Raw genomic sequence first — 25,675 nt, 5'->3', positions numbered from 1 at the left:
ATAGTCTAATGGATTGAAATACAATCCTTCGTTTTGAAAAAAAAATCTCTATTTTAGATTAAATACTCCATTTATTTTTCTAACATAGATTCAGATGGAAAATCTCTTGCTGATTTTGATTTTCATGATCTACAAGAAGCTTTCCACTTTTTTTAGAACAATGTTCTAATATCAGTGAGCAGCTCACAAGATTAAAATTCAGAGTTTCAAAGATTCTAAGACCAGAAGCACCACTGTGACCAAATGAAATAATTAACAAACCTTCTAACATTTTATTTCATACCTATAAACCTACATTGCCTATTTCTTACCGAACTAATAGGGGATGTCTCCCTACTGTGCCACGTGGCAGGATCCAGCCAGTAATAATCCAAGTCACCTGGAAGAATATGAATGGAAAGAAATGTGTAATCTCTTACAGTGAGAAATGTGTGTGAATGCAACACCAGCATGCATGAATTTTAATGTATAATGGTTCTATGAAGATATGCATCAGTTGTACCAGGATTTGACTTAAATGTTTTAATTTAGGGACAACAATATATACTAACACTTTAAAAATAAAAATGTCATAGTAAAAGTCTTCAGTTTCTCAGTAGTGCACTGAATATCTGCTATGTGCCCCAACTTGACTTCAAGTGCTGCTGAAACCCATTCACCCATCCTCCAGTGATATCTCTCATCCTTATTGTGAACACATAGTGCCAGTCCTTTACAGAGCTAATTATGATTCTAGATGAAGCACCCACTAAAAAGAGACAGTTGGTTACAGCTGACCGAGAGAAGGGACCAACACCAAACCACAAGGAAAAAAACTATGAAGTGATGCCTGCATACGATGACAATGAGTACTCTAGAGATGCACAGTTAAGGGAAACTGACAGACACAAAGGAGCCAGAAAGAAATGCAACACAGACTACCAAACAAAGTAGCAGTACCGGCACAGAAAATAATGCCACCAGAATTAATACAAGGTTGTGATTTTTATTTTTGTTCAGGACATAAAGAGGTGATATACATTATGTGTACAGAGCAGAGACAAGCAGTCATGCAAGCTGGGGCAAACATGAATCAATTGGGTGGGGTAAGGGAGGGTTTGGGAGCAAGTGCAGAATGGAATCACAGAACCAGTATTTTCAGGAACTTTGAGGGAGAGGGGAGAGCATGCTGCATGCACTTGGGATGAAGTGATAAAGATGTATGAGCTCACAGGGGGCTGTGTAATGGGGAGGGCTGGAGAACACATGACTTGGCAGTTTATTTTAAGCAGCCACATATAGGATGTGACTTTATGATGAGAGGGTTGGCTGCAAAGGGTGTTGGGAAGGACTTGGGAGATTGAGAGAGGATGGAATGGAATCAATGGGAAGGGAGAGCATGATGCAGTGGGAACAGGGCTCGGGTATTTTTTTTTAACCTTTTTTTTTCTTTTTTGCAAAAGATCATTTCTCTTTTTTAAAACACAACATTTATATGCACTCTGTACTCTATTACCGTTAATACCTTTGCATTATTATTACCCTTTGTGACATGATTCAGTATTACCAAAACCAATAGTTGAAGCTGAAAAGGGCAACTCACTCTAAACCCTTTTTGAGATGCTAGTAGTATTTACATGCCTGATCTTGGCCCCAAAGTGGACAATTTTTAAAGTTTAAACAAAACTGGTGATGTAAGGGAACAAATTAAAACCATTCTGATCATTTAGCATGCAAATAGCTAAAAGAAAACTGAATATTGTAGGCTAAATTCAGCCCTTGAAGTAACTGGAATTGTCCCACCAAATCATCTTTCACCCAGGGCTGAATTTGGACTTTTCCTTTCATACCTGGCATGTGGACATCCCAACTAAATGGTTCATTAAAGAAGGCTTAACATTACCTGTCTTCAAACATGTAAGTATATTATTTTCTTCACGTTTTTAAATGATGCCAATTCATGCCCCCCAATCTGTGCTGGCAGAAGGTATCTTGTGGAGAAAATCTGCACATATTTGTCTGATGATACGCCTAGAAACTCTTTGGTGATTATTTAAAATCCTGTGCTGAAATCCTGGCCTCACTCAAGTCAATGGCAAAACTTGGACTGACTTCAGCGGGGTCTGGATTTCACTCCTAATATGTATTGTACTTCAGAAAATCCCAATTTAGACAAAGTACCTTAGTGGTTTTATTAACTTTTAGCAAGTATAACTATATAAGTGAAGAACACTATTAGATTATTACTGTTACTGATATATAGAAATAAACATCCAAACAAAATGGAATGTCACTGACTGAAACCAAACTAAAAACTAAATATAATGTTAACAACTTCTCTTTCCAACAACAACAAACCTTTATATTTTTATCTTCACATCTCAATGTGGCTTGTGTAATGTTTTGTGTACTGCATATCCCTAGCACCAGGAGTTGGGATTTCTCAAAACAATGTGCTCATTCAAACTGCTTTAACAGATGGAGCCATAAACCAGCCCAATACCAAGGGGTTACAATCTGTACCATGAAATTATTTCATTACTAGCTAATACATTCTCAGATTTGTGTGACTTTTAGTGACCTTTAGTGTTCATAACAAATGTAAAAAACTTTGTATAATGTAGTAAATTTGTAATAGTGAGTGTTAGCCAAACTATCATACTACTGAAAATCTGAAGCAGCTGGACCACAAGTTCCAATTCCTTCCTCACTGCAAATGATGTGTGTGTGTAGTTGGATTTCCAGTAAGTGCAAACTCCAATTTTTTTGGAGGCTTATAACTTGACTAAATTTGAACAAGTTTTCACAGGGCAGATAAAAGGCTTGACATCAGAGAGATCTCCTACCAAACTTTAAACCCCTGACCCAAAGCATGGAGATGTTAAAACTTTTTAACAAAACTGTTGGAAGCAATTTTTTTTTTAAGATGGGCAAACCAATATATTTTTACCTAACCACATTCCTGAACATGGCTGAACTATTTTAATGGAAACTTCCCCCCCCCCAAAATTCACCTGAGTCAGACACCTGGAATGGAAAACTTCTGCAAACAGCTTATATTTGGGAAAGTTATAAGCAACTGAAAACAGGGTCTTATAATGGAAAGTGTTCAGCAACCTAAACTACAACCTGTGCTACCTATACGTATAGAACAGAATAGAATACAGGGAGTATTGTGTGTGCTTTAACCACTGTCTAATTATAAATAATACCAGCAACAGGACTTCCACTACTTCCTATAGGAGAATGGTAAATTTCTTACTTGATAATTTCCTTTCTCTTAGGAATGTCTCCCACAATTCTGATACATATGGGCTATATCTGCAATTTTGCTATGTCTGCAATTTCTGGAGGCAGTTGAAAGCTGTAGCTCAACCTGTGCTAGTCATGGCCTCTTCTCCAGCCTGCTAACAGATGATTAATTCCAAAACGGTGTAAAAAGTCATAGAATAGGATTAGTAACAATAACTTCAATGCCAACCAATAAAATATATACTGTTGGCTACAGCCTAGAAGCACAACTATCAAAATTAAACGCTGTCCCTTGGTTAGGAAGAGAACCAGAGAGGGTAGAATTGTGGGAGATGCTGCTAGCAGAAAGGAAATTATTGGGTAAGGAATTTACCATTCTGCAGCTCAATCTCTCCCACAAATCTGATACCTATGGGAAGTAGTGAGCATTGAACAGCAGTACGTACGGAGAAGAAAAAAACAGAATGAGATAGGGAAGACCTCCCTAAGTTAATTGCCCAAAATTTTAAAGATGTTACTGGACCCCTGTCTGCAGCTTCCTGCCAAAGGAGGCCCCTGCAAAGGACGAAGTCCACATTTTAATATCTAATAAAAGTGTTAACCGATGACCATGTTGCTGCCCCGCAGATCTCTGCAGTGGAAGCACAAGCTCTTTTTGCCCACAGAGTCGACATAAATCTTGTGGTGTGCGCCTTGATGCCATCTAGACAGGAATAACTGATTCTTTGTATGCTTCTACGATACACAGCTTGATCCATCTAGCTAATGATAGCTTGGATTCTTTGAGCCCTTGGCACTTTGGATGAAAGGAGACTAACAAGGACCCCAATCTTGTCGATTTGGTGTGATTGATATAGATCATTAGCGCTCTTTGAACATCTAAAGGGTGCCACAGCTTTACTGCCAGGAGTTGTGGCTTTAGATAGAATGAAGGGAGGAAAATCTCCTTTGAGGCATGGAAAGATCAATTCACCCTAGGCAAAAAAGATTCTCAAATTCTTAGCATTATCTTGTCATCATGGAACACACAATGAGGTTCCTGCATGGATACAGTTGCCAGTTGAGAAACTTATCTAGCAGACATGACAGTGACCAGAAAACAGGTTTTGATGGATAGGTAGAATGGAGATAACGATTTAATTGGTTCAAAAGGGAGTGTGGGGCTTTTAACACCAGTGGTAGGCCCCACTTGGGAAAGATTCCTCTAACTGCAGGTTTAGCCATTCTGACTGCTCAGAGAAATCTGGATATCTGAGGGTTCACTGTGAATAGGAGGCTATAGCTGACACCTGGCATGCTATGGAACTGGAATGAAGTCCCTTGCCTACACATTCCTGCAGAAAGTCCAAGATAAATGAGAAACCAGGATCCCGGGGATTACTGTGGTGTTCTTCACACCAGATGGAGGAGTAGGACATTAGAATTGAAGTTTGCCTGGAGAAGAGGAAAGTTCCAATCATTTTAGAGGATAGTCTTGGCATGGCTAATGTTTCCCTCTCAATAGGCAGGCTGTCAACTGTAGACAGTCTGGGTCGGGCTGGAGAATGGCCTTTGGTAAAGGATATCTGGTTTACTAATAGCTACAATGGTGGTTCCAGTTTCAGTTCTATCAGATCAGAAAACCATAGTCTCCTTGGCTGGTGTGGAGCTAGCATTATCACATTCGATTCTTCTTTGCCCTATCTTCTGGATCACCTTTCCTAAAAGGGGAAATGTCAGGAATGCATATAAGAGGCCTTGTAACTATATGTGGAAAGAGAATCCATCCCCACAAATTTGGGGTCTGTTTCCCTGGTGAAATACACTGGCCACTTTGCATTCTTGTGATTGGCAAATAAGATGACTGCCAGAAGGCCAACCTTCTGCAAAATAAGAGAGAAGATTTCCTGATGCAGGCACCATTCTGAGTTATTAACTGCATCTGTTGAGCCACTCTGCTTTTGGGTAAAGCTCTCTTTTTATATGTATTGCTCTTATGGAAGTGAGAGGCCTCTCTGCCCATTCCATTATCTCCATCGCTTCTGCATGTAGAGTTACCCTCCTTGGTTCCCCTTTGGTTTTTTATATCTACCGCAGTTGTGTCTATTTCCACTCTCACACTCTCTCTTTGTGGACGGGGTCAAGACGCCCTTCTTGGTGTTTATCACAAATGTGTGTGTTTGAAGCAGATCCAGTGTCTGCATTGTGGCACTAGGTGCTGCTGTTTTGGTCAGAGTACTGATCAAGATGTCATCTAGAAAGGGATACAGGTGATTCCCCTCGCCCTGAGTCTAGTTATTATTATTACCACCACCATCTTAGCAAAAACCCTCGGGGATGACAAAAGGCCGAATGGGAGCGTATAATACTGGTAGTAGACTGTGCCATATGTAAATCTCAGCAGTGTGTAATGGCATGGTTATATGAAGATGTGGAGATATGCATCTGTTAGATCCACAGAAGTGAGAAAGTCCCCTTGAGACATACAGTAGAACCTCAAACATACGAACACCAGATTTACAGACTGATTAGTCAAATGCACACCATCTGGAACCAGAAGTAAGCAATCAGGCAGCAGCAGAGACAAAAAAAAAAAAAAGCAGCAAATACTGTGCTGAGGCTATTTTGCATTTTAAAGGTAGACATATCTGGGCTGCCTGTTTCCACTCACCAAGCATGGGGTGAAGACGCTGAGGTTTGTGGACACTGCCAGCCCAAGGCAGTTCAAGCAGGCAGAGCAGGAGCAGTGCTAGGGCTCTCCCTTCACCTGGGAGGGGGACAAGCATGCAAGCTCAGTCCGAGCTGGGGAAAGAAGCTGCCGTACCCTGAGCTGCTGCTGATGCAAGGAAGCTGTGGCCTGGAGCGTGAGCTGTGCAGACACTCTGCGCGCTGGAAGAGCATCTCAGTTTTAAAGGGCCACAGTCTGCATCATGTGCACACTGATGTGGCCCAAGCTTTGCCCACAGCTGTGCTCCTGGGTCCGTGTTTTGTTCAGGGTAATGAACATTGCTGAGGTGTTTGTATCTTTGAGGTTCTGCTGTAGATATTACTGTTAAAGCTAGGGTTTCCATACAGAATCTCATTTTTTCATCCATTTGTTGAGTCGGTTCAAATTCAAGATGGCGCTGAGCCCTCCATATGGTTCTGGACAATGGACAAAAATGGAGTATAGTCCTTAGAATGTTTCTTCTGAGGGAACCCTTTCTGTTGCTCCTATGTCCAGGAGAGGCGAGATTTCATTTAACATCAGCTCACATTTGATGGAGATGCTCGTGATGGGGGATTGGATGAAGTGGGCACCTTAATTTAAGTGAGTATCTACATCTCACTTCTCTTTCACCCATTTGTCTATGGTCATTTGAGACCATTTTGCTGAGAAATGGGAAATTCTGCCTCATAGATTCAGGTCTGGGTGAAGTCACATTCATTTGTTGTCATGGTGGGTTGTCAGAGGCAGCAGATCCACTTTTGTATGCAGATATGTTCAACTTTATTCCTCTTCCCTGAATCCTTTTATTATGTCATTCTTATATTAGGGTGCCCTTAACCAAAACAAAATTTTTGTTTCAGAAAGTTAAGAAAAAAACATGTTTCTAATTACCAAATGAGTAAGTTTTAAGACAGTTTTAACTGGTGCTTTAAAACAGGTTTTTAAAACATCCATCCAAAAATAAAATTATGCAGCAATTCAAACAAATGGTGTCCTATGAAAATAAGCTTATTGAAAAGTTGTGCTGTTGTTTTTTCTACATTAAAGAAAGTGTCAAAAGAACTAATGATCATTTCAGTTTACCTCATTAACTTACTCCTAAGTTTATGATGAAAGAAATGCATTTGTAGTTACAACTCATGTTTCACCTATGATTAATGATGGAATGAAACAAATAAATGAATATTAATCAAAATCTACTTCCTGAGGAAAAAATTCAAAATGCTGTGTCCTGTCAATGAAAAAATATATTCTCTGTTATTACCTTTTCTGGTGTGTAATTAATAATATTGGACTATGGGAGATACAATTATAAATCAACTCTATCAGTTTAACTGAAATACATTTATAGAATATTTGTTGTACAATATATGTCTTAGTCTTCAATCAGAATGTGGAGATAAACAAAACTGACTAGCCTCATCAATTTAATTATAATACCCAATCGCATCCCTCCCCACTCCCATTACAATATATCCCTCTTGATTTGTAAATATCTAAGACTGGTTGTTACAAAAAAGATCCCTTCAAAATAAGGATAAAAGATATCTTCAGCAACAAAATATTGACTCCTTCAAACTATTTCTCCCTAATTAAATGTTATGCCCATCCTATCAGCAAATTTGCCCATTTTGTGTGAAATCCTTCCATTAAATCACCAGGGCAGATGTGAAGTAAGTAGTAAAAATGACAGACTTATATCATAGTGGCAAAGCTGAAATGTGGCTTTGCCTTAGATTTCCAGGCTAAAAGGAGATTTCTGTGGCCTCCTTGCCACATTCACATGGGCTTCCAAAAGATCTTGAATAGTGGAAATGATCCGTGCAGAAATGCTGTTACAAATCCAGATTCTGTTTGGAAATTTATTGAAATAGAGAGAATGTTTGGTGGAACAGATACTGTGCTCAAATGGCACACCAGATGTGTAGCTGCTACCTCAGCTGTAGACATATTAGGCAAATTCAGACCATATTAGCATACAAAATAGATATCTACACATAGAGTTGCTAAGGCAAAGCTCACAGAGCAAATATTAACTGTCCAGACAATCACATTGATTGTAAACAGTTCCTGGTGTGGAAGACAGGTCTTTCAAGATCCCAGGGAATTGGGCAGGCATTTTCTGAAAATGTTCCTCAGCTCCCTTGTGCAAAATGAAGGAAAACTGTATCCATGTCCTTCAGACCACTACACAGAAAATTACCACAAACTCAACACAAACCTCAAATGGTTTGCCGTCTTCCCTCATAAATAGAGTCCTCATAAGTAACAGGACTAGAGTCAAGGTGGGCGAGGTAAAATCTTTTATTGGACCAACTTCTATGGGTGAGAGAGACAAGTTTTCGAGTTTACACAGATACTTAGTCAATGTTTACTCCCCACCTTCCTAATCTCATAAAGCCAAGCTGAGCTACTTGAAATATGTCAAGACACATTTTAAAATAATAGACAATTTTTTGCAATGTTGGGGTAAAACAGAAGATGCATTTACAAGATATTTGGATACTTTTTTTTAAAAGTAGGCTATAGTTGAGAGGCTTAAAAATGGCTGAGTGGGTGTCAACTGAAGTAAATGTTAAGACATTTTCAATTTTGTCTTTCAATAAAGATTTTTGTCTAGGAATTAATATTCATGTGCACCTTACATTTTAGTAATTCTTCATATTATTCTGTTATATTTTATATTGAAAAATATTTTAGCAATATTTAAAATTAATATGAGTGCATTAGTATTCCAGTTCCAAACATCCCAAATTTAAATAAAATTTGCCTCAAACTTCAGACCAAAAACTAATGGTTTAGGTACATCTCTAATGCAGACAAAAATTTCAACAGGGATAAGCATATACAATAAACAGATTTTTAAAATTATTTCAAAGTTTTGAAGAGGAGAAAAGTTAAATCCATTTTGATTCTATTTATGCCTAATCTCACAGAGACACACATCCATGAGTCTGGAATTTTTATAAGGCTCACTTCAGCTCCAGCAAGCAGCTTTTTCAGAGATTCAACTCCCACTAAATAAAACTGTATGCTCTGTTTGAATAGTCAATCTCCCTTAAGGAGAAAACATCACATGCCTGTGAATCAATAAAAGAGTTGATCCCAACTGTCAGTGTGCATCAAGTTTATTAATGTCTCCTCTCTAACAGGACTGACACAAACTAGATGATTGGGCAAGATTTTTTACCAGCTTCTAGGAACATTAATGACAACCTCCTAATTGCAACACCAGATCTGCATGGTGAGCAACAGGAGATTTTTACTTCTATAGGCGGAGAGGCCATAAGAATCAGTCTCTATACCTGGCTTGCTCAGTCCCCCAACTAGCAGACAGCAGTAGCAGTTGTCATCCTGCTGCAATTGGAAGCAGAAGAAATCATTCATGAGACTTGGATCTGCCCCAGTATCTTGAACTGGCAGAAATGCTCTCACTACCACCAGACAGTGACAGGAGGAAGAGGGGCTGTATTGCTGCTGGGAGAAGATGAGGCTATGAAGCACTTTCCCTTCTCCTGGGTACAGCAGATTCCCTCTACCATCAGTGAGAAGCAGCAACAGAAGCTGCTCTGTTTCTGAGGGCAGGAGAGGCCAAGAGACCTTTCTCCTGAACCTGGCCTTTGAACCCTGTAGACCACACTGGGACACCAGGTACCAATTATGGATCCCACCTGGCTGCCTCCTTCTTCCTCACTTATAATAGGATGACGTAACTGCTGTGGCTGCGGTTTGGGGGTGAGGAAGATAAGAAGAAATGACAGGATCACTGACACCAGGAAGAAGAAGAGTTGAATTAAAGTAAAAGTGAAGGAAAGAGGAAGATAAGATTAAAAGTAACACTATGCTAAACAACAAGAGCATGAAGAATGTGTGAGATTCCTTAGTTCACGTTTTAATATGAACAAACCATGTTTTGTTTTTGTTTTTTAATGTATATAACATGGAAATAAGTCATGGACCAGCTATAACAATTTTAGCATGTTGCTTTTGTTTCACCTCGTTATCTGTAATGCTCTATTTACACAGTAAGTTCCCAGGAGATGTTCTTTATATGTATCTGTACAGCATAAAGCACATCTCAGGCACAATACAGCTAATACATAATAATGTCAAAGCAGGCTGGTAACAAAATTTATATGGTCCTTTCATATGAACCAAAAATAGCTAAGCATCGCCAAATTCAGACCCCAATTCCTTAAGGAAGGACTAAGGAGCATCCATGAGATGAAAACTTTCAGTATCAGGATCCCACATCATATGAATGTGTAAGTATTTTTTACAGAAAAATGGGATGAAAACTTTATAGAGTGGGAGTGGCTGCTCACAAACATCCCCCCACTCTTGCAGTCTTTAACATAACAATGAGAGCAGGTAAGTGACAGTTCTTTGGAAAGCCACCTGCTGAAGAGGAAAGCAGCAAAGGCCAAAGGGGAATATAAATTAAATCACTCCCCAGCTTTAACCCTTATTGGAGAATGTGCATATCACCTAACTACCACTGCGTGTGTATACCCATAATGTGGCAGCCTCTCAAAGGTTAGCAGCTTCCTTCTTTGAAGGATCTTGTATTCTGTGGCTACAATACAGGCATCTAGCCCAGGAACCCTTGTAGTGCAATGAACCCAGGTACGTGGACATCACAGTACAGTTCCTCTTCTAAATCAGGGTATTTTGGTTGGCAAGCTGTGACCAGGCCTTTTTGGCAAAGAAAGCCTAGATAGACATTACTTGAAGTAAAGTGGTTGCCATTAAAAATTAACATTTACTATTCTTAGCTTTGGTAATAATTGTTGTATCTAAGAGTTTGTCTACACGGAAGCACTCAGGAAAATTAATCCAAATTAACTAAAGGTGTGAATTTAAAATGCATTTAAACTGGAAATCCATGTTTCATGAAGGACATGAACCCCGTGCATTAAATCCCATCTCATTCAGAATTAAAATGGCCTTAATTCTGCTTATTTTAAAAGTGGGAATTTAAAATGGACTAGTTAATCCCTTGGGTGGACAATTAAATTAAACCGAATTAAGATCACTTTAATTCTGAATGCAAGTGTCCCCACAGGGTTTTAATGCAGTTTAACTAATCCACTTTTAATTCACATTTTTAGTTAATTTGGATTAATTTTCCTGCGTGTCCATGAGTAGACAAGCCCTCAGATACACCACTACTGTATGGCATTGTTAGAAAATATTAGAATGGCAACCACTGTATATCCCTTTCTTTGGGTGAGAGGGCTCTGAACGAACCATGGGGACACACACACACTATATATAATGACTTCTGAAAATAATTGTGTATGGACCTTCATGTAATTGCAAGTTTTTAGCACAAGTTATTTTCCACTTGGTTTCATAAGAATCCTGAAACCCTTGTGTTAGAAAAAGGTTTTGGGTTTTTTTCTCTCTAGAGTGGACTACATTTTACCACAAAGATTATCTCATAGACACTTCTCCTCCTATTCATGATCAGCAGGAGTACTTCCCCTCCTAGTCACAAAGACTACTGCTTCTCACTTGTGATTACCCCTCTGGCAACCACAGCAATTGCTTATACAGAAAACTAATATTAAGAATATATTTAAAACAATTTTATCTGCTAATGCAATTTGGTAACTGGAAGTAAAGAGAAGAAACCAGCACCATTTGACTAGCAAGCAACCCATGAACCACAGTCTGAAAACCTCTCTGTTAAAAAATCCAGTGACCTGTGAATTTTCTGTGAATTGAATGACCTCTTCTTCAGCCTGGCCATCTTCCTTGACAAAAAACTTTATTTAATTGTGTGTCTCTCCCACAGACATCACTATCTCTTCCTCACCATTTTCTCAAGCCCTCTTCCAGCTGCTTCCTCCATTTCAATCTTGTAGATTTTCTTCAAAGTTATAATGGATGCCATCCAGAATGAACTTCCTCTAGGTTCTTTTCAACTCCCTTTTGTCCATGCCTCCCACTCTTCTCCACTTCATCCTAGTATCTGGCTCTGAAGTGTCCAAGCTTCTCTCAACTACCACCACCTTCAGTCTGCTTTCTTCATCCTATCCTACCTCCTGATCTTCTCTGCTTGTTTCCTAATGCTGTCGCCTCACCCATGTCCTCAATCACTTTCTCTCCTCTGGCACCCTAACTCCTTTACGTTTAAATACACATCTACTAACATCAAATCACCATCTCTTAACCCATCTCTTTCTCAAAATGCAACCCCATCTCTTCTCTTTCTTCATTGCTAAACTCTCAAACATGCTTTGGGAGGGAGCCTTATGGCTGTATTGAGAACAGCATAAAGAGTTCTAAGAGCTCTCTATTCAGCTGGTGAGGAACCCTTCAGGCTCTCAGTAGTTTACCTAGAGTAAAGGGGGAAGAAAAGAGGCGAGGCTCTCACCCAAGGTCACTTCTCCATTTCTACCCTTCACATTAACCTTTATTATGGCTAATCTACCTATCTAACTGCTTCTTCAGCAGCACCTCTGATTGCTGTTCAACCTCTTCCATCCAATTTTACCCTCTAAACTCTGCCCTGGACTACTTTATCCATTTACATGGCTTTAATTATCCCTAGGTCTTCATATCTCAGGTCTACCTGTTCACACCTTACTCCCCACTCAGACGTAGAACTCTGATTGTCTCTGAGATGCCTTTCTTGATGTTCTCCCACCAGCCACCTTTTTCTTCCTTCACTGTTGACTATTTCACTATACTTCCTGTCCTACAGACACTAAATGTTTGGGTCATTCTTAACTTGTGTCTCTCTTTACATTGGCACATAGACACTATCACTAAATTATGTCAATTTTATCTGCACAATTTCTCCAAAATATGCCCATTCCTCTCCACCACTACTATTTGTACAGGCTTTGATCAGCTCATACCTGGACTACTGCAATCTCTTCCTCTTCTTGGCCCTCCTGAAACTTGCCTTACCCTCACCCCTAATTCATCTTCTGAGAAAAAGTCTACGTTATCCACCACTACAACTGTATTTCCTCCTACCCTCTACCAGCAATCCATCAACATTTTTCACTGGCTCCCAACTGCACCCCTAAACGAAATTCAACATCCTCTCTCTCACCTTCAAGGCCCTCCACAACTTGGCTCCTTTTGACATATCTGCTTGTCTCCCATCCCTCATTCCAAAGATGCTTATCTGAGTGTCCCTTTTGGGCTTTTCTCATTTGGGTGAAATTCTGGCCCCATTGACGTTAATGGCAAACTTTCCATTGATTTCAGTAAGACCAGGATTTCACAACAGGATTTTTAATTGTTTAACAAACATTAACATGATTATAATCTTACAAAATACAAAGCCTGTGTGAACTTCCATTTCCACCTCCATGCTTTTTTTCATGCAAGCATTATGTTTGAAATGCCCTTTCTGATATCATCTACTAGGCCTCCATCTTCTCTTTTACATTACTTCTTACCACTTTTTAAAAGAAGGCTTATAAACTATAGTAATGTATATATATACACACATACACACACATATATATTCTTTGTAATTCTCAAAACACTCTGCAGCTCTCATAGCTTTCCAAGGTATGTCTACATTGAAAAATGAAAAAAAACATGGCAGCAAATCTCAGTGACTGGGTCAAACTGACTTCAGCTTGCATTACAGAGCTAAAAATGGCAGTGTAGATGTTCCCATTTGAGCTGGAGCCTGGGCTCTGAAACCTATGGAGGGAGAAGGTCTCAGAGCCCAGGCCCAAGTGGAAATATCAGCACTGCTATTTTTAGCCCTGTAGCACAAGCCCCACAAACCCAGGTCAGAACCCAAGTCTAACTGGTCTCACAGACTCCCTGTGCTGGTGTCTGTTTAGCAGTGTACACATACTCTAAGTAACTGCATGATCATTTTTAATTTACTCTTACGTTTTCCCCTCTGAGCCTTACCTGTGTAGTTATCTCCTCCTTATCTTGTCCTAATTTTGACTGTAAATTCTTTAGGGATGGACTTTACCCTTCTCTGTTTCATAAAGTGTGATGCATACATATGGTGCTATATAAGTAATAACTAAAAAATCAGCATCATAATAAATCAAATTAATGAGCCTTTGTTTTACATATACAGCTATAAAAATGTTTTCCAAAATAATATGGAACATAAAAAAATTAAAAACTCGTTCCATTTTGAATAAGTTAAGACTACAAAATTTATTAACCATAGCATGATTCAGGGGATATGGGACACATCAACTATTACTTTCCTGAAGGTCAATCTTCTGAATTCTTTATCCATGATTTCTTCAACATGCCATATATTTATGAGTCAATGAGATTATTTTTTTTTCAGAAATGCATTTGAATTTTGGTATGTGTTTTCTAAATTCACATTCTTGTCTGAAAAATCATGCCACATAATGTCACAAATGTGCCAAATTATATTTACTATACATACTTTTAAAATAAGAAAGTAACTGAAGAGCAGACTTAAAAGCAAAATGGTTCCTTATTTTCTGTTTAAGCTGAAAATTAATTACAATTAATATTCTACATGATGAGAACATGACCTTTCCAACTGAAACTGCATATATGAAATATTTTGCATAAGTCTAGAATATCAGTGCTACAGTATCACTTGTTTACCTGTCCCTGAATGCAACGTGTGGAGTAGAAATTGAAGAAAACCAGCAAACATAGCAGCATCAGCAACAGAGTGGTTAAGTAAGCACAACTGGCATCTAGCAGATTGCCGAAGTCTAGCTTGCAACGGTAGCAAACCCGTAATGCAATCAAAAATCCACTTCAGTGCGAAGGAAAGTCCCTGTGGTCCTTGTGTTCTGTTTGTAAGCCAAATTATTCTGCAGTGTCAAATATTCTACAATGGTGACACCAGCAAAGCCCATAAGAGCTGTTGTCATCAAAACAAATCACTGCAGTGTAGTGCTAGCATCGATTGCTGCATTAGTCTATACATGCTCAGTGCAACGGTAAAGAGTTTCTGTCTATAGAAGCCATTAATGACTTTAAAAGTCCACAGTTGACTGTCTCATGATATAAGATGCAAATATGCTGCTTCCTCTCTTCAGACAGTGTGAAATAAATGTTGGATCCCCTTAAAGCTGACACAGAGAAACAGTATGCACAAGCTCAGGCACCTAAATAATCAATACCATTGCTGAAGCTATTATTTCTGTTTAACAATATTACACTGACTGTATTTTCATGGACTATTTAAGCACAGTGGCAGTGTAAAATAAACCTAACTATCAGAAATTATGCAAAATTTCACAAGCTGTTCTGATTAATTTTAGAGTTACTTCTAATAAATTGAATATATAATACTACAAATAGTCACATATCACCATTACAAAATATGAGTGTGTTTCATGATATAAGTAAGAGAAATGGGAATATGCATATCTCCAGGATTTTTTTTAAAGCAACCCTATTGATTAAAGGAACAAGTTCAGGTAAATTTTGACCAAAAAGTTTAATTTAAGCTTTTCCCAAACTTAAAACCAATACAAATGTTTCCTTAATGGAAACAGTTTTGTTCATTCATGTAACAATAAACATGTGTCTGCAGTAAATTAGATGTTGCAGAATTATAGCAGAGTGAGAACCTAAAAGTGAAATTTTATAGAAACTAAAGTGGAATTAACTAATTATTTTCATTTCCAACCTTAGAGAAACACATTTATAAAAAAATTAAGTGAATTAGATTTTTACAATTCTTTCATCTTTAATAATATAAAGTTATTGGTAACACAGATTGGTGTGTGTATATATATATATATATATATATATATATAGTAATATCCCTGTAATTCTTGGTCATATGACCAAAAATACACATGGAATATTGTCTTAGACATATTTTCTCATCTCGTAAATACTCCAGAAGCAACAGTTGACACCTCATGTCATTACTGACATAAGGTGTGGTCAATAGGATAATATTAGCAGCAAGAAGACCAGGATATTCTGCTCCCATACGTCACCCTGACACACCATTGATAGGGAGATGAGTTGGTCCAGATGTCCCCTGGAAGAGAGAGATACCGGCTTTGAAGTACCCTGAAGGAGACAGGAAATGACCCAGACATCCACTGACCAGGGAGCAGAGTTCTGCTTTTCTTCTGAAGACATTCTTGCAGAAAGATCAAAAGAAAGACCTCCTCCAGAGGATATAATAGTTCCCTGAATCCATCTTTCCCCCAAAGACACTACCTGATCCTCTTTCCTGAAGCTGTACCTTCTCTGAAGACTTTCTCTGTTCCAAAAAGACGCTTCTACTGGGGATGGGGTGGCAAGAGAAAGAGATGCCAAGAGCCTGGCCTTGTTTTCAAAATTAGAGATTCATGCTAAGAATTCAGAGAGCCTCACAGTCTTTCCCCAATAAATAAATCATTTGGAGAAACCAAATGGAGGAAGAAAATGGAGTAAAAATATAACTTTCAGTTACATATACTGCCCTCAACCTTTGGCTTTGAGCAATATGGTATACATAATCTCAGGATACGTTTTAGCCTTGCCGAGTATTTTACAGCTACTTTCCTCTGTGATAGGTGAAACTTGCATGCAAGCATCTATATAAGCAAGCGCTTATATAGATATCTATGGTATGATATAAACTACAGGTTGTAGCGGTGGCTCACATTCGTACCATCATAATATATATTGGTTTCACTACAATCCTTCCTGGTAATATACTATTCTAAAACTTCATCTAAGTACAGTACATCATCTGAATTTATAAACTTTCTGACAGGTTTCTACAAAACAAAAAAGGACTGGATAAATTCACAGAGATTTCCCAGTCTTCAGTTACATTAACATCGTTGGTTTTTGAGAAGTCTAATTCCTGGATTTAGATGTACAGTTTAAATTGTGGATTGGGGTGAAAATGCAGTACATCTCTGAAACAAGTTATTACTTCCATTTACAGTGCAGCAACAAGATGATAATGATTGTTAGGACACAATCATACACTTTCATCTAATATGAATCTCCAGAAAGACTCCTTGGAACTATGTGAACACACATGTAGTCACATACTCTTTCCCCCAATTCTGCATCAGTTGTAATGAACCTATCTCCAACACATTCTCTGCTATCAAAAAGCAAGTGGTAGACCCTGTTCTATACATGTGCCAAGAAGCTTTATGTTATGCTACATGCACTATCATTTATAATGAAAATGAACAGTCTCAGCCAATCAGTGGAAAGGAATGTCATACTGTAACCTACCTAAACTGTATAATAGTTTTCAGTAAATGAACAACATTTAAATACCTGTGCTCTGAGCCAACTCAACTCACCACTGGCCCACAAAAAAAAAAAAGGTAGTGTTTCATTTCACCCCACTTTTCATTAATTACTTTCCAAACTGATCAACTTCTCTTCCAGTTAAATAAAAAAACATTTTTACCCCAATTACATCTCAAATTATTATTAGACACGGCAATATTACTGAGATCCACTGAGGGTGTTTGCTGCTAAAAGGATAACTATATTCTGGGGAAATGAATTCACTAGTTTGGGAGTTTATTAACCCAGGATACAGTTCCCACCTCTTTCCTTATGTTATGGAAACAAACCTACAGTCTGTAAAATTCATTAATTATTGGAGTTAATATTGAATGCTTTTGAACATTTTCTGGATCCAACAGATCTCGTTCAGGACTTTATGTGAACTCCAGTTATGGAATAACCAGGAGTAGATATTTTATAAAGTCCAGTTGAGTAAAGCTGATATGCAAATAAAATATGCTGTCTCATGGAGACTATCAGCTTTGACAAACATTTAGTCAGGGAGGTTTTGGGGTCCAGGGATCAGAAAAAGACAACAATTTTCTCTGATGCTTTATAGCTTGGTGGTTAAGATACTTACCGGGGTTGAGGGAGACTCATATTCAAGTCCCTATGTAGGCAGACTCATTGAGAGCAGAGTTCTTTATCCCAGCTTACTGTGAATCAGCCACATCAATGACTTGAACCATTGGTCTTCTGCATTCCAGACCACTGTTCTAACATCATTCAGCAGAAGTCCCTCCACACAATTCTATTCTCACAAAAAGAGCAGAAAGCTTTTGTTTACATTCCAATGTGGAACAGAAATAGCTTTTGAAATCTCAAACATTGCATCCTCTGGACACTTAACCCTAACTAATTTAAAGAATCTGATTTGAAGTAGTGCTAATAGTAACCCTCTGTGTATCTGGCAGATAAAGTGAAAAGGAGGAAATGAAGCAGAAATATTATTCCAACCCTTAACTGTTTGTCCTTTTGAAACAACAGCTGACACATCATCCAAACTTTTGGAAGGAAAAGGCACATGCAATACAGAAACTGCAGATCAAAAGGAAGGTATCCCTATTTAGGTGAATAAAAATGTTCAGTTTTTAAATAAAGTTTACTTCTTTCTTCATCATTACTTCTTTCTCCCTCCAAATCAATGAAAAATTATAATATATATAAATAACAGTAGTTTCCCATCACTCTTGCTCATTTCAGAGTTCAAAAGCTTGCAAATCTGATAAATCAGGAGTAGAGGGGAACAAATTCTCAAAGAGGGCATTAGTAATGTAAAAAGAGAAGTCTCATTTGAATGAGTACTCAGAGCATTGCAGTAAAACCATAGCTATATAAAGGAAGACTTGGGTCATGTGTCAGTACACACTTACTTAGTCAATACAGGACAGCTGTTGCATAGCTAGTTGGAGTTTAATGAGTGGCACATTGGCACAGCCACTCCATCCCAATCAGTGAAAAAGAGCTAAGAACAGACCACTCCAAAGCCCCCACTTCTCTTTCTCTAGCTCAAGCAGCTCTAGCCCACCTGTTCTCTCAACTACATCAAAAAGGAGAGTCTCTGGTTGGTAAAATTTTCATCAGCCCACAAGTTGGTTATTTTACATGCATTTTTATTCAGTTCTCTTGTTATTTAATTAAAACAAAAGAATTGCAAAATATTATTTGGCTTGCTGAAAATAAAGTTTTTATCAGAGCTCTACTTATTTGCTCAAAGCTTCTATATTAGTTATTGCATGGGGCATCAGTGTGCCAGCACCTACATCCAGTGCAAGACTCTTCACCCAGAAGGAAGAGTGAAGTAGAAGTGAACATGGGCCTGCAAGGTCCCCTGGAGATAGAGGATTGAGCTGTTCTGAGATATATAAGGGCTGCCCCCCTCCCTATCTGGGTGGAGCACAGCAGCCCCAGTACATTCTCTTGGGGTAGGCCCTAATCCTGAGAGCAAGGTGCAGACAGAAAGGGAGAACAACAGCTGTGGAGCAGAAGCACGCAAAAAAGATCTCTGACATCAGCATTGCCAATTTCCCTCAACTTTTCATTGTATCTGACTGATGAGAGAACTATATCTGGTAGGAGGAAGTGGGGAGTAAGCATGGATGGGGTGAGTTATATGGAAAAAAAAGAGGGAATTACGTGTTGGGGGTTATTGCAATACATCAAAGGTGAGTATTGTTGGTCTCTTCTCCCCGGCTCACAGCTAGGAACACTGCTCCAGAACCTGTGGAGCATGGATGGGCTATAGAAGCCCCAACTACAGAACTCCATCAGTGCAGCTGAGGAGGAACAGGTATTCCTTGTGTTGTCACTGTAACCACTTTCACAGCCATCCATTCCTGATGTCAGACTTATTTCTCAAACAACATAACATAATTCGTCAATAAAGACAAGCGCAAAGAACCACTTTTAGGAAAGAAAAATCAAATGCACAAATGGGAAATAATCAGCTAGGCAGTAATATGGCTGAACACAGCTGGAGGCTACAGCTGAATATGAGTTAACAGCATTACACAGTTGTGAAAAAAGGCAAATATCATTCTAGGGCATATTAAAAGAGGTGTTGTATGTAAGACACAGGAAGTGATTGTCCCCCTGTACTTGGCACTGGTGAGGCCTCAGCTGGAGTATTGTGTCCAGTTCTGGGCACCACACTTTAAGGAAGATACAGACAGATTAAAGAGAGTCCAGATGAGAGCTACAAAAATGATAAAAGATTTAGAAAACCTGACCTATGAGGAAAGGAATATGTAGGCAAGTTTAGTCTTGAGAAAAGAAGACTGAAGGGAGACCAGATAATAATCTTCATGTGTGTTAAGAGTTGTTGTAAAGAGGATGGTGACCAATTGTTCTCCATGTCTATCGAAGTTAGGACAAGAATAGGCTTATTTTACAGAAAAGGAGATTTAGATTGGATATTAGGAAAATATTTAATTATATGCAAGAGTGGCAGAACTAGGAAGACTGGCGCACCAGCATCTGGTCATGGGGAAAGGAGAGGCATCAGCACACAGGGCACCAGTCCCGAAGGAACAAGGTGTGGAGAGAAACACAGGGAACTGGGTACAAGCCACCAAGTAAATGCCATAGGAACAGCAGCAGGAACTACCAGGACCTCCCTTCCCAGCCTGAAGCCTGATGTTCTCCCCCCTCCAAGTCTCAGCAGCTATCCCTCACTCCGCATCCTATCCCCTGCTCCACCCAGCTATAAGGATAGTTAAGTACTGGAATAAATTACCAAGGGAGGTTGTAGAATTATCGTCATTGAAAGTTTTTAAGAACAGGTTGGACAAAACATCTGTGAGGGATGGTCCTGCCTACATCTGTCAGGGATGGTCCTGCCTCGGTGCATGGGGAGCCGGGGAGGGGGGGGGGAGGGAGGGGGGAATGATGATGAACTAAATGACCTCTCAAGATCCCTTTTAGCCCTATAGTTCTAAGATTCTGTGTCTCCCATTTAATTGTTTAACAGAACTTCCTGCTTATACTATCCTGTGTGTACTTTTCTTACCACCAGCCATTCTCTTCCTCTCATCTCCTCCCTTCCACCCTGCACAAACACCCCCCTCCACAAAACTTCCCTCTATATCCTCTATTTTCCAAGCCATTTGCTTGCAAAAAAAAAAAAAAAAAAAAATCATGGCTGGAGTACCATTAGGATAACATAATATCCTTAACCTCATTTTCCTTACATCCTCTTCCTATATAACCTTCTGTCATCTTGTCATGTTTCTACATAGATGGTAAACTCTGTGGGATAGGGACTGTCTTTTTTGTGTCTATACACATATCCCTTTTGTATGCAAGCATCAATTTAAAAATTTTCCAAAAGGCCTTTCAATCAGTATATAAGTTTTTAATAACCAAATTATCTCTTTCTTGTGTTAAATTACATATAATCTGAGAGCATTACGTTATTTTTTTCAAAAGACAGCCAGGATCACCAGAACATAATTTACATAAACAATACTGAGACCTATATTGTCTTAAAATTATCTAAACCCTAAATCAAAAAATCATTTTTAATATTTATCCAGAACTAGGTGAATAAATTTTCAAGATTAGGTTGAATAACAGCTTCTGAAAAGTATATTTATTACCTGGGGATTCAGAATGTTTTGTATATACCATACATGAAAAAATAAGAAACTTTACATCATTCTCGTAAACATCTATCTATAGAAAGAGGGAGTCCTGGATAACATGATGTAAATATTTTTTTAATTTTTTGATTGCCATTTGTTGAATATGCAGAAACTTACGCAGATGCTTCTAAAACAGCATCATTTATTCCCCATAGCTACTGAAAACACTATTCTTTGGTAAACATATACAGGGGTAGTCAAACTTACTGACCCCCCTGAGACTGCCTTCCCCATTGGACAGAATCCTTGAGACTCACCACCTTTCCGCAGGGCAGAAGCTCTGAGCTCCCCACCCCAGTCTGGTAGGCATAGAAGGGGGAGGTGGGGCTACGGGTCTCCATGAGCCACACTTTAACTGTAAAAGAGCCTCATGCAGCTCACAAGCCACAGTTTGGCCACGCCTGACATATACAATTTGGAATGGTGGTTAATATGCTCTAAATACTGTTTTAGTGCTTTGATTTAGTGTTATATTGTAGCATTATCTGAATGCCCAATGGAGATAAAAAAATGTGTATGCTGCTGCTAAAGGTTTAAAGAAAGGAAAGAATGCCCATCCTGTGTGTCTTTGGTGTATTGCCATGTATAGTCTTTGCAGTATTGCAAACTCCAAGCATTCAAAAAATCAAGAATAAAGTCTCAAAAAAATCATTAGACTAGTTTTAAAAGCACTCATTTTTCTTAAAAAAATAATACATTTTGAGTTCTTTTCATTGGTCTTTAGTTTTTGAGCCTTTGGGGGTAATGTAGGTTCATGTTTTCAGGTTTTTCTCCTCAACCATGAGGTCCTAGAAACTTATATTTTTAAATGAAAGCAGAGATCACCACATAATCACTTGACTACAGGAGTTAAGGTTTTAAGAAAAACACCAAATATCAAAAGATTCATTATAATAAGAACTGGCAACACTGATTTTGAGTGGCAGAGGGAATAGTCACCCCAGAGGATTTGTCTAGCTGAGGGAATGCTCCTCTTTTGTGACATTCCTTGATTTCAAGAGGATAAGGAGAAATCTCATGATCAGAAGTTCAGTAACAGGTGAAACTTGCCTATTCTCTATTTTACTATAAAGAATCTTGACTTAAAAAAATCCTTCAGAAAAGTGAAATGAGCTTCCCAATCTTGTCCTTCACTTCCTATCATTTTCTGGACCAGAGGAAGAGGAGATGACCGTAAAGATGATGAATGGGGTATTAAGATCTGAGAAGACCCTCAAGAGTCCATCTGTTTGTCAGACGTGCATTACCTTCCCTCATACTTTAAAAAAAAAAAAGAATTATCTGGGAAGTAGGCCACTAGACATTGAATTCTCCCTTCAAAGATCTATAATTCCCGATGTGGAAAGCTAGAAAAACTTTGGATGTGTTCTAAAATGGCAAGGGAAAGATAGAAATACTAGGAGTTTGATGGCCTTGGAGTTAGATTATTTCTGTTTGGTTTTGATTTCTGGGTCATGCTATACCCAGACATTTTACAAATACTTGACCCAATCTCAGAAATGGTAGTTTGACACCCCTACCTCCTTCACTGGATTAAACAGCTTCACAGCTGTAAAGACTGATTTTTCTATAGCTGCAGCATATCCTGCTATCCCTGGCCATGCCCCAGCTGCTCTACATCCCCACAACTGCACACATACCTCAAATGAATTTATTTATTTATGGACTTATTTACAGAGATTCTTACATATGAACATGCATGACTGCATGAACTGAAGCTGTAAGAAAGACATGATAAAATTGCAAGACTTAGCAACACTGAGAAAGGGCTCCTACAGGTTTTGTGCAGTATGCAGGACGGAATCCTTCTCAGATGCATGTTAGTTGCTGTACTCCTAAAGTTTACAGAACAGGAGCTCCTGCACTTCCTAAAGTTCATGGGATGGGGCCCTCCAGTTGTAACTACCCAAATAATTCCAGGTTATCAAATATACTACATGCGTTTTTTGTGAAATATAAGACCTCTGAATTACTGGAGAATGAAGTTCCTCCTTTTCATTTTTTTTTCCCTTTCACCAATCTTTATCTAAAAAATATTGTCCGATATCATACTGTTTTATTTCCAAAATAGCTTTTAATCATGTAACTAAAATGATCATAAACATATGTGCTCTAGTGGTCAGAGTTCAGAAATGGGAAGATTGTTCAGTTAACATTCCATTAGCAGGTTTTCTGTTTGACAGAATAATATATTTTAGTGTAAACAAAATTTAACACTATACAGAACTGATCCTAAATCAGAATATAATTTAAACATTACACAACGTAATGCCTAGGCAATAGTCAATCCCACATAATTCACCAAATATATGAACCAAGACCCTTTAAATAAACTCAGGTGTTCAGAAATCTGGAGAGTGTTCCTAATAAATTAGTATACAGCAGCATTTCTCAATTAAATATCCCCGCGGAACCCTTTAGGCTCCACGGGGAAATTACACTCATACTCGATACCCTCCGCCGAAAAATCCGAGACAGCTTCCCTTTTTCGGCGGCGCAGAGAACAGCTGCTCTCGGCGGCACGATGTCACTTTCTTGCGGAACCCTAACAGTGTTCCCGCGGAATCCCAGGGTTCCGCAGAACACCAATTGAGAAACACTGGTATACACAATAACCCCTAAAATGCCAACCAATGTGTCCCATTGTGGAATGTGTCTGAATCTAAAGGATGCAGAAGCCCTGAAGCACTATCCTTTTGCTGTGAAGTCATAGGATTTCTTAAGTGTGATGTCTGACGACCCCTTTATATAAACTGCACTGGACTAAATTCTGATCTGATTTATAACCCATGTAATCCCACTGAATTCAATTAGATTATAAAAATAAATGCAAGAATAGACTGCAAATACTTTGATCAAGCAGAAAATCATTTGAACATTTAAATTCAATGGAGCTCTGAACAAATTTTTAAAGAGGGATTTTTAGATACTAAAAGGATCATGCATGCTCATTTTTAAGAGCCGATAATACTGACAACATAATCTAGGTTACCATTATTACATTATTGTTTGTTAATATATTTACTTACCATTCATGAACCCTAAACATTTCAGATTCAATTTAGAGTTCATAGTAGCAATATGGGTTGACTTCTATTAAATAGTAGTTTTTTAATTTTTTTTAAAACTTGATTTCCTCCCCAAGTCAATGAATGATGTATTTTTATGTAAGGTTTAATACCAGTTTTTGCTTGCTTGTTTGTTTGTAAACATTGCCACAAAGTACATGTCCTAATTCTCATGATAATTTTCTAGGTCAAACTAAGATTAGGTCTGCCATGGCACTGACAATTAAAATTCTAACAATGTGCCTCAGTTAATATTTTTTATTTATCCTTCTAAAGAAGACAGAAAGAAAGGTACAGAAAGATTTGAGTTTATCAAGAAAAATTTGAAGAGCAAGTCAAACAAGAAACTGTGCCTTAACTCATTAAGAAAAACACCACACTAAGGCAAGCCTTCCAAAAATAACAAAAGTCCTTTTCCTCTCTGTAACTATACATTACTTATAGCAGCAGAAATGAATGCCTCCCTATATGTCTGCTTTTAGGGGAACTGCTACTGTGATTAAGAATAAACCAAGATTTCTGATGCTATGGGATTTAAAACCATGTATTGTTGTTTTAGTTATATGACAAAAGCTACCCAACTTCTTGTATGATTGATTTATGGAAGAGATTTGTCTCTCTGGAAAGGACCAGTTATTGTGGGAGTCTGACATTCTTAAGGTGGACAAATTGTCTGCTCTGCCCTTATTCTGGAAATCTTAATAGGTTTAAATGGATCAAAGATTCCACCTGTGTGAAATCTGCCCTAGTCAAGGTGGAAATCCTGAAAAACCCTTGAACTTGCTTAGTTACACTGATAATGGTTGAGAGTGCACATACAAGAGGCGGTAGAGATCTCAGATACTGTCTCTAGTTATGATAGCCTAGGTCTATCCATCTCTTCCAGGAACAGCCAGAGACAGCCTTTTGTGAGATTTTGACTGTTGCCCATGTGTTGTTTAAACTTTTGCACCAAGAAATCACACCAAAAGTGCAGATTTTCATGGATCAGGATTTATGATCAATAATACTTCTTGGAAAAAGTCACAGATTTTGAAGAATAGCTGTGGTGATCTGATAATTAATCTAAATATAAACATAAATAATATAATGCTAAGAGTTTGACTAACACCCACACCCACATTTCTGTTCTTAGCTTACTCTGTCAAGCTTATTTACTGCAGGAGCTGGTCAACCACACCAAAAAACGTGAATATTTCGGGAATACCAGGTCTTCAGTTTGATTTTACCATATCTGAGCCTCTTAGTGTTTGTAAAACTTCAGTACTGGTCTTCAAGCTTAATAATAA

The 25,675-nt window shown here is 38.4% G+C and overlaps 1 protein-coding gene across 1 annotated transcript in view; it reads right to left on the bottom strand.

The window, feature by feature from the left end:
• LOC137143063 (regulating synaptic membrane exocytosis protein 1) overlaps nt 1-25,675 on the bottom strand; it is a 259,921-nt gene that overhangs the window by 210,341 nt on the left and 23,905 nt on the right. The window contains exon 2 of the mRNA XM_067532653.1: nt 312-379. Within this exon, the coding sequence (XP_067388754.1) occupies nt 312-379 (68 nt within the window). The remainder of the gene's footprint in view (nt 1-311; nt 380-25,675) is intronic.

The sequence above is a fragment of the Emydura macquarii genome, unplaced genomic scaffold (assembly GCF_026122565.2).
Source record: "Emydura macquarii macquarii isolate MOO-44397 ecotype Brisbane River unplaced genomic scaffold, CSIRO-AGI_Emac_v2 contig_3295, whole genome shotgun sequence".
Taxonomy (NCBI): Eukaryota; Metazoa; Chordata; order Testudines; family Chelidae; genus Emydura; species Emydura macquarii.
Note: the sequence above shows the minus strand (reverse complement) of the source record. Positions and strands in the feature narration are given on the sequence as shown.